The sequence below is a fragment of the Ahaetulla prasina genome, chromosome 2 (genome assembly GCF_028640845.1).
Source record: "Ahaetulla prasina isolate Xishuangbanna chromosome 2, ASM2864084v1, whole genome shotgun sequence".
NCBI classification, from domain to species: Eukaryota; Metazoa; Chordata; class Lepidosauria; order Squamata; family Colubridae; genus Ahaetulla; species Ahaetulla prasina.
Window position 1 is genome coordinate 260,747,673 of NC_080540.1, and position 13,092 is coordinate 260,760,764.

Consider the following 13,092-nt stretch of genomic DNA (forward strand, 5'->3'; position numbering starts at 1 on the left):
GACAGCATGTCATTAGTTTTATTTTGCCCATGTTATAGAAATTAAGATTAGAGTTAGCTGAAATTTATTTCTAAGACTTTAAAAAGATTCAGAATTCTCAGATCTTGTCTTTTGTATATAATATGATAATAATTCATAATAAAGCATTGTTTTTAATATGAATTTTATAGTTGTATAAATGCTGTGTCAGTATCTTACCTAAATTTTATTGTGTTTGAGAAAGTTTCATGTACTATATATATAATTTATAGCAATTTAAATGTATACATGTTTATGATAAAATAAAAAGGGAAAATAAAACCAAAACCCAGATAACTGAGACATTTAATACATTTAAGTAGTTATTAGGCACTGAAACTTTTTTTGTTTAGTTATAAATTTTCAACAGCCATTAAAAGTTAGTAACACAGCAGGTGATTGTATGGGTAAGTGCAAATGTTCTGAAATAAATAGCAGTTGGTGACCTGGAATGTCAGGGCTCTAGACAAGGGTGTGTGTTTGTCAATATATCCTACATGTTTTACAGAGTCCTTGGGGAATACGGGAAGATACAATTTCACCTTTTCTGTGCCAAAACATTTTAATTATATCTTCTTCCAAGTACTGCGGTTCAGTAACCAAGGAGCTGACATTGATGCATGTGTTGATAAAGCTGCAAACATTCAAAATGAGATTAGCAAAGATTTTGAGGAAAGGGTGACAGCTAATTTTGCACACTATTCTGCATCTAATTCAGGTCAGTGTAATGATAGAATATTTTATAACTCTTGTGTCATCCAGAAGGACTTTTATGATGCTTTGTGTTAATGAACATTTGTGGTTTTGAAGAGTATAATTTCAATACTATTTTTTATACAAATACAAAGATTTTATTATGATTCTATAGGCTATACCCAGAAAATGGAGGTGGGGAAATGTTCAACATAATTTCTTTAACTGATTTGCTTGTGATTGTTGGATATTTGTATGAAATAATCAAAACATGTAGTGATGCTGTTTATTTCCATTAAAACATCTAAATTATATGATATTTTTTTAAAAAATGAAAATATAGTTTCTTTATGTTACATAGAACATTTCTGAGCAGATTCCAGTGTGTTTTGGTTCTATTCTGTGCTTTATTTGAAGGCAGCTGACACTCTTCTTTCACTTTTCTTTTTGTTTGTGAAGTTTTCTTTCTTTTTTATCCACTCACTTCTCCATCTGCTTTCACTTTTGTTTGCTTGAGTCGTCTCTCATCCCAACTTGATAATGAGGAATGTGGTGTGACCCTGACCTCTATCAGCCCATGAATGACCTTCTGACTCCCTGTGTAACCTTTGACCTTTTCTTTGACAGCTTGATTAATTACCCTGTGTTATGATTTATGAGTAAGTGCTATGTAAAAATAATAGACAACAGGTGGTCTCCTAAAACTTTTTGTGGCATGTTTTCTTGCCTAAGTTGATGAACTATTTTAGGTTGGAAACTTTGTGGAGCAATATGAAGTTTGGCAGTAATATAGCATTTTTATACACTTGGACACAGCAGTGGAATGCAGGAGTCTAAGAGATGTGGTGTAACTGGGATGAAAATATTACAAAGTGTTAGCAGGGTGCAGTTGCCAAAATGCACATTGGGTGAAAATACAAAAAGAAGTCAACTGACATTTTAGGCATTTCAGTCTCAGGTCACGTCTTGAGAAAATTGCTCAAATAATGGAGGGGGCATTTTTCAAGCTGAGCTGCATCTCCAACAGCTATGTTTACTTTTACGCTTCACTAGTGACTTCTGATTGGTTGTCATGACCTCATCCTACTGTTGCATCTAGGTTGTTGCAACAGTGACACATAGGTACTCTTCTCATGAAAAAGATCAGAAATAAACAGATCATACATCTTTAAAAACAACAAATAGTCATTCCTATGACCATTTTAAACATATATAGATCTAGGTTACTGATCTAAACTCCTAGGATTCCTTTCCCTGCAGTTGATTCTGCTTCAAGTGTTTTAAATAGTTTTTTTTTTAAATCAGATTGATAAAGCTCAAGAAAATTATGTGTTACACATTTTTACTTACAAGCCAGAAAGATAGACATATAGATCAACATATTCCACTCTAGGCTCTGACCTCTCTGATCATATACAGCAGGCTATGCTAGTGGATTAATATGCTGTGCTGAACGCTTATAGCTCATTATTCATTTCAGCAGATTTTAAATAAACTCATATAAATTTAATGGATTTCTGCATAATTACTAAATGTTAGACAATTGTTACTTAAATCCCATTTTATTTTTTCCCCAATAAAGGATGTCTAATTGTACTTATTACTGTGATTTGAAATATTTAGTTATGCAATCATTGCATATTGCTCTGAAGTGTTGTATATGTGTTTTGACGTTATGATCTGCCCAATCTGTGTGATTAATTCTTTCCCACTTGGTTCAAATTGGGGGCAGCTCAATGCACAAAATTGGGATGCAGGGGCTGATGTGTGTCGAATGGGCAGGTGCTGATTGTGTGAAAATGTATATGCTGACAGTATTTGTGTGTGCAAACAGTTGCTGGTATTGTTCTCTTCTCCTTCCAGTTGATCTCTACCATTGATCTCTCTTGTGGAAATGAGATTTGTAGAACAGATATCAGAAAGAAAGGAAAGAAAGCAGACTGTACAGTGTGCAACGCTAAACTTTCTGACTGTGCATTTTCTTATTCTTGTGTAGATCACACAACAGAGCAATCATATAAGAATCAGCAATGTATAACCACAAGAACATACAGCTTTGCAAATTTAAAGAAGAGTGCCTCTAGCTGGGTATATATTCTATTTGTGGAATGTTGTGTTCAAAATATAGTGGCTGAGAAAACTATACAGATACTATGTTGCATTGCCCCCAAGTCATTTAATTTTAGAATAAAGATATTAGAGGCCTGGCAATGGAACTTAACTGTTTTAGCCTTTTCTGTCAGAGAAACAGACTTTGTTAGGCATGATGATATTGCACTATTACCTTTAAAGCTAAATTAAGATGAATGAATATCGGTTTGGAAATCAAATGCTTTCTCCCTGCTTCCAAGTAAAATAGCAGAATTTATCTCAAATGATTCCTGGTATTGTAAAATACCTATCTATTAGAAAAAGCAGAACAAGAAAAACAAGTTTTAATATTTCTATGCATGAAATATTGATTGAAAAAACAAGAATACTGCAAGAAAGAATAGATGGGAATGGCTTGATAAATCCTAAAATAGTAGCCAAATGATGTCCAGAGAAGGACATGAAATCCTTAAAAGAAGCATTTCTCCCATTAGACAGTGACACATAGTGAAAATATACTATATGTTTTGTTGTAAGGTCTAGTTATTATTTCTAATTATGAATGTAATGTGAGTCCCAAAACCCAAAGGTGCTTTTCAAAGACAATTGGACTTTCTTTAGTTTTTTCTTTGAAAACATTTTACTTCCCATCCAAGAAGTTTCTTCAGTCTTGAAAAGTTGCTACTGAGTTAAGAAAAGTCATATTTAAAAAAAAATAGAAGTAATAAGCATGCAAAACACTGACTCATGGAATACTTAATGTCAATTTGACAAAAAGGAAAACACAAAATATAATTGCTTGAACTGAACTGCTAAAACTTCTCAACCATATCCTGGAAAAAAGAGAGACAGTTTGGTGTGACATGGTTATGGCAGCAGGTTAGAAACCAGGAGATTGTGAGTTCTAATCCAACCTTACGCATGAGAGCCAGCTGGGTGAGTTTGGACCAATCATTATCTCTCAATCTATGACATCAGATTCATAGACAAGCTGATCGGTCAATTCCTGTTGTAACTAATGGATCAAAGCTTAGTTGATCAAAAAAGAAAAACCAGAAAATGCTAGGAAGAAATAATATCCTGCAGAAAGACTGACTGACTGTAATACTCAACATAAGTATTTGTTACAGTTTGCAATTGTCACACTAGTAAGAGAGTTTCTTTCTCAGTTATTTCAACTATCTGAAAACCCTTTCACCTATCACATATTTTTGTCATTTAGTATATATTACTTCACATATTAGAAATATACAAGTTATTCTTAGAATTCATCTAGAATTTATTTATTCCAGTCTCTGCTGGTGAATGCATGGAATCCAAAGATATTTTGTTTTTACCAAGGAAACCGTTGATAAGCTAGAAATATGAGGATGACTCTTATGTATGTTTCTATTTATGACAATGAAACACCTATATTTAAATATACGATTCTTTATAGCTTCTTTTCAGTAAAACTAGTAATATCTTATAATCCATGCAACATTTGAATTCATTGTATATCCATAAATCTATAGTCGTATAGCCCTGCTGCAATATACTTAAATTTAGAAATGTGCAAGGTATTTCAAACATGAAACATTTTGAATTTAAAATAGGTTGTCCTGACCTTATTAGAAGTATTTCAACATTGTTCTGACTATTCTGGATGCTGGGAATAGTATCAGAACACATCCTTAAGGTCAAAACTGAGCTTTTTGAGCTTGAAGTGTTCAGAATTCAAGATATTTCAAACATAATATTGCTTACCTTGTTCCAAAGTTGAAGGCTGAGGCTTAAGGCTGAATGAAAAACTGTGGTTTTATGCTGACCAAAGATCAAAGTAAAGATTTTGTATTGTAATGAGCTTGTCTAAGGCCATTTTAGAAGCAATGGTAGAAGAGGTAATCAAAGTGAGGAACTTCATATTTATTGCAAGAAATATTATAAACCAATCTTTATAATAAAAGTATATTAATACTTATTAGACAATAATGTTTTCCTTGAATATCTGCTGTATTTGAGCTGTTGCTCAAAATGAGGTACTCAACATATTCTATAATGTGTAAATATGTAGCAACTTGAAATTATTTATTTATTTATTAATCAATGCATTTTTATTTTAAAATACACCATGTTTTATGTTTTTGAAACATTGTACCTCTAAATCTTCATGTTTTATAAAGCTGTACTAACTCAGCATTTTTACATCCAATTCTAAAAATGTAATAGCAGTGAGTTAAGTTGCATCATTTTATTTTGGATCCAAGTGATGTCACAGTCCCATAAAATTAAATTTCTTAATTATTACAGTAGCATGCTGTATGGTATGAGATTATTCCCATTCAAACTGACAGCATGTCATTAGTTTTATTTTGCCCATGTTATAGAAATTAAGATTAGAGTTAGCTGAAATTTATTTCTAAGACTTTAAAAAGATTCAGAATTCTCAGATCTTGTCTTTTGTATATAATATGATAATAATTCATAATAAAGCATTGTTTTTAATATGAATTTTATAGTTGTATAAATGCTGTGTCAGTATCTTACCTAAATTTTATTGTGTTTGAGAAAGTTTCATGTACTATATATATAATTTATAGCAATTTAAATGTATACATGTTTATGATAAAATAAAAAGGGAAAATAAAACCAAATCCCAGATAACTGAGACATTTAATACATTTAAGTAGTTATTAGGCACTGAAACTTTTTTTGTTTAGTTATAAATTTTCAACAGCCATTAAAAGTTAGTAACACAGCAGGTGATTGTATGGGTAAGTGCAAATGTTCTGAAATAAATAGCAGTTGGTGACCTGGAATGTCAGGGCTCTAGACAAGGGTGTGTGTTTGTCAATATATCCTACATGTTTTACAGAGTCCTTGGGGAATACGGGAAGATACAATTTCACCTTTTCTGTGCCAAAACATTTTAATTATATCTTCTTCCAAGTACTGCGGTTCAGTAACCAAGGAGCTGACATTGATGCATGTGTTGATAAAGCTGCAAACATTCAAAATGAGATTAGCAAAGATTTTGAGGAAAGGGTGACAGCTAATTTTGCACACTATTCTGCATCTAATTCAGGTCAGTGTAATGATAGAATATTTTATAACTCTTGTGTCATCCAGAAGGACTTTTATGATGCTTTGTGTTAATGAACATTTGTGGTTTTGAAGAGTATAATTTCAATACTATTTTTTATACAAATACAAAGATTTTATTATGATTCTATAGGCTATACCCAGAAAATGGAGGTGGGGAAATGTTCAACATAATTTCTTTAACTGATTTGCTTGTGATTGTTGGATATTTGTATGAAATAATCAAAACATGTAGTGATGCTGTTTATTTCCATTAAAACATCTAAATTATATGATATTTTTTTAAAAAATGAAAATATAGTTTCTTTATGTTACATAGAACATTTCTGAGTAGATTCCAGTGTGTTTTGGTTCTATTCTGTGCTTTATTTGAAGGCAGCTGACACTCTTCTTTCACTTTTCTTTTTGTTTGTGAAGTTTTCTTTCTTTTTTATCCACTCACTTCTCCATCTGCTTTCACTTTTGTTTGCTTGAGTCGTCTCTCATCCCAACTTGATAATGAGGAATGTGGTGTGACCCTGACCTCTATCAGCCCATGAATGACCTTCTGACTCCCCTGTGTAACCTTTGACCTTTTCTTTGACAGCTTGATTAATTACCCTGTGTTATGATTTATGAGTAAGTGCTATGTAAAAATAATAGACAACAGGTGGTCTCCTAAAAACTTTTTGTGGCATGTTTTCTTTTCTTGCCTAAGTTGATGAACTATTTTAGGTTGGAAACTTTGTGGAGCAATATGAAGTTTGGCAGTAATATAGCATTTTTATACACTTGGACACAGCAGTGGAATGCAGGAGTCTAAGAGATGTGGTGTAACTGGGATGAAAATATTACAAAGTGTTAGCAGGGTGCAGTTGCCAAAATGCACATTGGGTGAAAATACAAAAAGAAGTCAACTGACATTTTAGGCATTTCAGTCTCAGGTCACGTCTTGAGAAAATTGCTCAAATAATGGAGGGGGCATTTTTCAAGCTGAGCTGCATCTCCAACAGCTATGTTTACTTTTACGCTTCACTAGTGACTTCTGATTGGTTGTCATGACCTCATCCTACTGTTGCATCTAGGTTGTTGCAACAGTGACACATAGGTACTCTTCTCATGAAAAAGATCAGAAATAAACAGATCATACATCTTTAAAAACAACAAATAGTCATTCCTATGACCATTTTAAACATATATAGATCTAGGTTACTGATCTAAACTCCTAGGATTCCTTTCCCTGCAGTTGATTCTGCTTCAAGTGTTTTAAATAGTTTTTTTTAAAAATCAGATTGATAAAGCTCAAGAAAATTATGTGTTACACATTTTTACTTACAAGCTAGAAAGATAGACATATAGATCAACATATTCCACTCTAGGCTCTGACCTCTCTGATCATATACAGCAGGCTAGGCTAGTGGATTAATATGCTGTGCTGAACGCTTATAGCTCATTATTCATTTCAGCAGACACAAGAGCCTTCTTGTGTCCCAGAATATATCTCAAATATTTTTGCTGTTGCTGTCTTTATTTTATTCTATGTGAGTTATGTATCTGTACACAGTAGTGGAAGGATCCCATAGAAGATGTTATTAGGGTTTTTTCCTTATTGATTCCATATTTTACTACCAAGCACACTCATGAATTTCCTGTGATCTATGATACAGAAAGTCTTGGTATTATAAGTACTTTTCAACATTTCTCTAAGCTTGCTTGTAATTTAATCAATATGAATAAATAAGCAGATGTACAAGATTGGAAATGAAGTCCATCCTTTAAATGGTTTCTGAAATAATTGACAAGAAGTTTAACTTGTTAGCAAAATCAAGTAGATTTTGGAATCATAAAGTTATAATGTTATAATATATAGTATAATCTTAGTGGATTGGTTTTTGGAATGGTTGAATGATATAAAATTGGTTATCCAATTGATAATTGATAATTTTGAGTTAGGACTCAAAATTTATTAAAGACTAACTTTAGTAACTTTAGTAGAGACTACTTATAAACTGTCTCATTTATTTTTTCCTAACTTGTTTGTGCAGATGAACTTGAAACTTGTTGAATAATGCATTGTACACATAGCTGAATGCTTATTCTACACCTCTCTGAAAACATTTAATTAAAAAAATGAGTAATGTATTATATTGTAGATGTATTTAATTTCAGATATATTTTTCACATTTAGTATTTCAATTATACCATTTATTTTAAAGAGAAATTATTAATTAATTGATACAGAGTTAAATAGGCATGCCCATCTGAGAAAGTGAATGTTATAAATCGTATCAGTTGTATGGTTTAATTTTGTAAAATGTATGTTACAGATTTTAAGGATTATTTTTAACAAAGTATAGATGTGTGGATGTGATGTATAGATTGTGACTGCTTAAATCTTTGTTTAAGTTGGTTTCTACATTCTGTATGTATTGATGATGTGCCAAAATTAGTTGCCTGTCATTTTGACATTAAAATTTAGTTCATTTTAAAAGTCTCATTAATAAAGACTGCAGGTTAAAATTTAAATACATTCTGATCAATTTTAAAAACATCTTAATCTTTTTAAGGTGAAAAGGAAACAAAAGGTCATATTAATTTATGATAATGCTAGGTTGGTCTCATTTTAGCAACATTGATAGAGGTTAAATTCCATTCCAGTTATATATATTATATTGTATTTCTACCTCCTTTCATCTGTTTAAGTATTGTCTATTATTCATTATATTCTTTCTTGTGCCTATTTTTCCTCATATTATTTAGGGGAAGTGACTGAAGACAAATGAGGAAAAGAGTATGACATAATGTCAACTTTCTCTTAAGTAGAACAAGGATCATAATGCACTTTTTAAAAATACCCATAAAACTTCTTATATAGATTCCTGAAATATTTCTATTTTAATTATATCTTTCCTTTAATAAATACAGTATATTAAAAAAAGTTTTTACTCATGCCAAAGGATGGCTTGTGCTATTTAAACTTAATTGGTAAAAATCCTTTAATTTATTTATGTAGTTGAGATTTTTAAATGGATTCATTTTTCATCTGTTGATGTGTCTGTGAAAAATTGACATTATGTCCTCATAAAATTGGACAAATGAGTCATGTAATTTTCAGTTACATAATCAATAACTTAGACAAATTTTACTTCTTTGATGATTTATGTGTATCTGTGGTTTTTTTGAGAGTAGCAAAAAATGAACGTGGTTTCAGTTTCACTAATACCTGTAAAATAATAACAAATACATGAATTTTACATCTTGCATTGTATAGAACATAACATGAATCAATATAAGGCCCATCTTCAAAGAAGAAGAAAAAAAAATCAAGTCACAAACGGGACCAGCAAACCAAGACACTGAATGCACAATGTACAAGTTTTTTTTAGGGTTGGGGAGCAATTAGTTAAAACAGCAAGAAAGTCTCTTCAGAAAGTTTTGTTATTATGGTAGTAATCATGAAGGCAGGAATCTGTTTTTCAATGTATTTATTATTATTATTTTTAAACTCCCAATCCTCATTTTAATATAAATTTCAATTGAGTTTTTTAATACGGAAACTAGTATAATATTAATTAATACATTAATCTTTTGTAAAAGCACACAGTGTAATATATGGGTTTTGTGCTGAGGAGAAAACTGGAGGAAAAAATGACAGGAAGAAAAAATGACAGGAGATCACTTACTCATGGTACAGAATCTAGAAGGCGGCAATTTTCTCTTTGACCTATGGTGACCTTTTTACCATGTTCCCTTATACCATAGACAGTGAACTGAATGCCTCTAATTCACCCTGCTTAACAGAGTGCAACAGTGTTCTTTAACTTAGTTTTGGTGGGAGGAGAAGGTATAGTAGAAATTTGAGAAGGGCGTGAAAACTTGTACAGGCACAAGGAAGAGTAAGAACTTTCTTCAAATGTGATTTTAATAGCTAGTCGAGTGTGTCCAACTGTAGAAAAGCACCAAGTGACAATCTGTCTACCTGACAGTTATCACAATGCATTACAAGGTTTTTGAATAGCTACACAGATTAGAATAAAGCAACACCAAATAAAGTATCTTTTGTTATTGTCAAAGATTTACTTAGCATTGATCATCTACATAGGTGGACTTCTTTTATTCAAGTGAAGATTTTATTTTAAGTAGATAGACATGTATTTTAGTATGTTTTTTCTCCCAAAAAGTTATAAAATTTTTTTGAAATAATGTTAACAACTGGATTTGGTTTATGTGAATTTGACTTCTCTTACTTTCTTTAATGAGGATTATTTTCTTTGATGCAAACAAAATATCTCAAATTTTAGATCTTATCCCTTTACATTTCTTATTGATTTATAATTTATATTCTCTGAGAAGAATCTAATATTTTTCCTTTGTCTGAAGCCTTTAAGTAAATTTTTAATTCCAATAAAAGTTCTTAAGTCTGAACTTGTAACTAATTTATTATGTTCAAAACAGTATCAAATAATCACAATTGAAATGGATTCATTGTTATTGCTGCTATCAGTTTTTAATTGAACAAATGTTTAATGGTTTAATCTCTGAAGTTTGCTAAATCCTTTTGCAATCAATAGTATTTAAGCAACTTACATGTAACAGTTTTTTATTAATTAAGCATCAAGTTGGTAATTTTGGAATCCAGTGTGGAGGAAGCCGTTTCACAATTTCTTGATGAACATAAATAAAAGTGGTCATTGTAAATTTGGACACAAAGATAAAAAATTTCAGCTACTACTTTCTTTATCATTGCTATGAAAATCACTTTAATCAGTACATTTGAACCAATAAATCTCCCCCCCCCTTTTCATCTGGAACAGGAAGGCTATGGAGTTATAGTACTGAATCCGAATGAGAACTATATTGAGGTTGAAAAGACAAAAGCTCAACAACAGCCGTCTCCAGATAGCTCAGATGAACCTGCAGAAAAAAAAGAGAGAAAAGATAAAATTCCAAAAGATACAAAGAAGCGACGAGACTTCTATGAGAAGTACCGAAATCCACAAAAAGAAAAGGAAACGACACAAGTCTATATTAGAGTAAGTTGGTCTTCTTTCTTTTGTTTTGATATTGAAGAACAGAAAACAGTTTTGTTTTTACTTATTTGCACTTTTAATTATGTTTTAAAATGTGTTAAAATAGTGATGTGAAATATAGTGTATATAATGGTTTTTTAAGTAGACATGTCTATTTAAAAATCTTTTAAAACATAGCTTTGTTTACAACTTTGCAAAGTATTATGGGAATATGTTTTTGGGGGAATAGAGTAACATAAATCTCTATATTTTAATTTATTTGTCTGGTAAACTAATAACACAGTGGACAAAATGCTGATTTTCATCTTATAAGATTATATCATTGACTTGTAATATATTGTTTCCATTTAGGCATGTCTGAAGAAAGATAAAGATAGTTACTAATAGCTTAATAAATGTTTAAGTCAGAATCGTTTAAGAACAAAGCAGTGAAGAAATTCTGTCCTTTGGCCTTGCCTTTTCTTAATCAATGAACCTTTGCAATTTGTAATACTAGCTGCATAGGATTGTTGTATCAATGCCACCCAAGAATTTTTAATTCTTCAGAGGTACAAATAATATTATTCGTGCTTTGACACATTCTGCTTTATATTCGAATGATACATTATATGTTCAGAATTCTTTACCATTGGGTAGTTGTTGAACAATGTCAATTGGGAGGGAGGAGATAATCTTTAAAGTTTTGACATGTGTTAATTATTACACAGGATGAAGTAATGTATTGAGCTAATATAGCTTAGTGGTTAATTTTACAGTGCATATTTTTTTAAATGGAGACAATATTTCTAGGAATGGATGAATGAGGATTGGAGAAAAAGCCCAAGAATGCAATATTTGCATTTAAAAATAATTGGAAAATTTTTCTTTCTTCTATTTTTGACAAACGCATTATATAATAAATTATTCACTAGTCAATTCTATTCTTAGAGAAGCTTTCGTTTTTTGAAAGGACCGTTGGGGGCTTTGTAAATTTGCCAGAAGCAATTTTCTATAGTATTAGGCCTGCCGAGAATAGGTGATATATTTAGTAGATATTAAACAATTGCTAATTTCTGTCAATTCCTACTAGATAAATATCAACCTAAGAGTTGGGCATGTCCCACAAACTTACTGGTATAATAGTTAGAAAAAAGAAAAGAAAAATAATGTATGTTAGTTAGTATATGTTTATATGACAAGGCAGTTCAAAGATTAGTCTCATGTGAGAAAAAGCTGCTTTCTAACTGTACACACTTAGCAGCTTTCATGTTCATTATTCAGAATTTCATATTAATAAAATTTCATAATCATATTTACAACCATTACGCTACAGTATACTAATGTATCTAGCAAAACTTTCTGTGAAAAGAGTATAAATAACAGATAACATATACCTTCTAAAGCTTTAAGAGCAAAGCTTGAATGATCAAAGTACTTATTGTTTCAAATCGTAACTCTTTTTAAACTATGACATAATGTACTTTGCCAATGCACCGTATACTACAACTTGTTGAAGAGATTTGGTCCTTGCAATAAACTTCATCTGACACAATATGGTAGAAAAGATTCCTTATATATTCTGTGCTAAGATATTTTGTTTGAAATATCTGCCAACTGCGTTTAGTAGCCAAAGAAAAAGTTCATAAAATTCTATGTTAGTGAAGCAAACACCTACTTCAGATATTTTCTATACAAGAAAAATATTTCACATGTGATGTTTTAACTGAGATATTATACAAGTAATATATTCATATTCATTCCTGTTCTTACGGATACATTGCTTTATTCAGACCACAAGAGGTTGCTGCTGCACATTTTGGAGAACATCTCTCCCATTCACATAGAACCCAATTTAGTAAACACTTAATGTTTTTATTCATTGCCGAACGTGAGGCAATGTGAAGATTTTCTTAGATCAAAAGGTTGTGCTCATTCTCTCTCTTTCTCTCCTTTTAAGAAATTACTTTTGTGGCAAATAGCAGATTTCTAACCCTCCTCTCTCTCAAAAATACTTTTAAAAAAGTGAATCAGCGTTAAAACTTATAGCTCAAGGATCAGCTAACATAGTTTTTTTGTATTGTAATCAAGGTTTAAATATAACATTTATTGTCAAAATACTACATAGCATGCACTTTCTTATTCTTACTCCTACTGTATTTCCTTTGCCGTCAATATCTGCTTTGGAGGTTCTTTAGAAACTGCAGTGTCCACCAAGGGTATA

General features: G+C 31.2%; 1 protein-coding gene across 3 annotated transcripts in view; it reads left to right on the forward strand.

Annotated features, from left to right (window-relative positions):
- Nucleotides 1-13,092, forward strand: part of FAM172A (family with sequence similarity 172 member A) — a 244,694-nt gene that overhangs the window by 69,219 nt on the left and 162,383 nt on the right. For all 3 annotated transcript variants that reach the window (XM_058168209.1, XM_058168211.1, XM_058168210.1), the window contains one exon: nt 10,677-10,895. In XM_058168209.1, the coding sequence (XP_058024192.1) occupies nt 10,677-10,895 (219 nt within the window). The remainder of the gene's footprint in view (nt 1-10,676; nt 10,896-13,092) is intronic.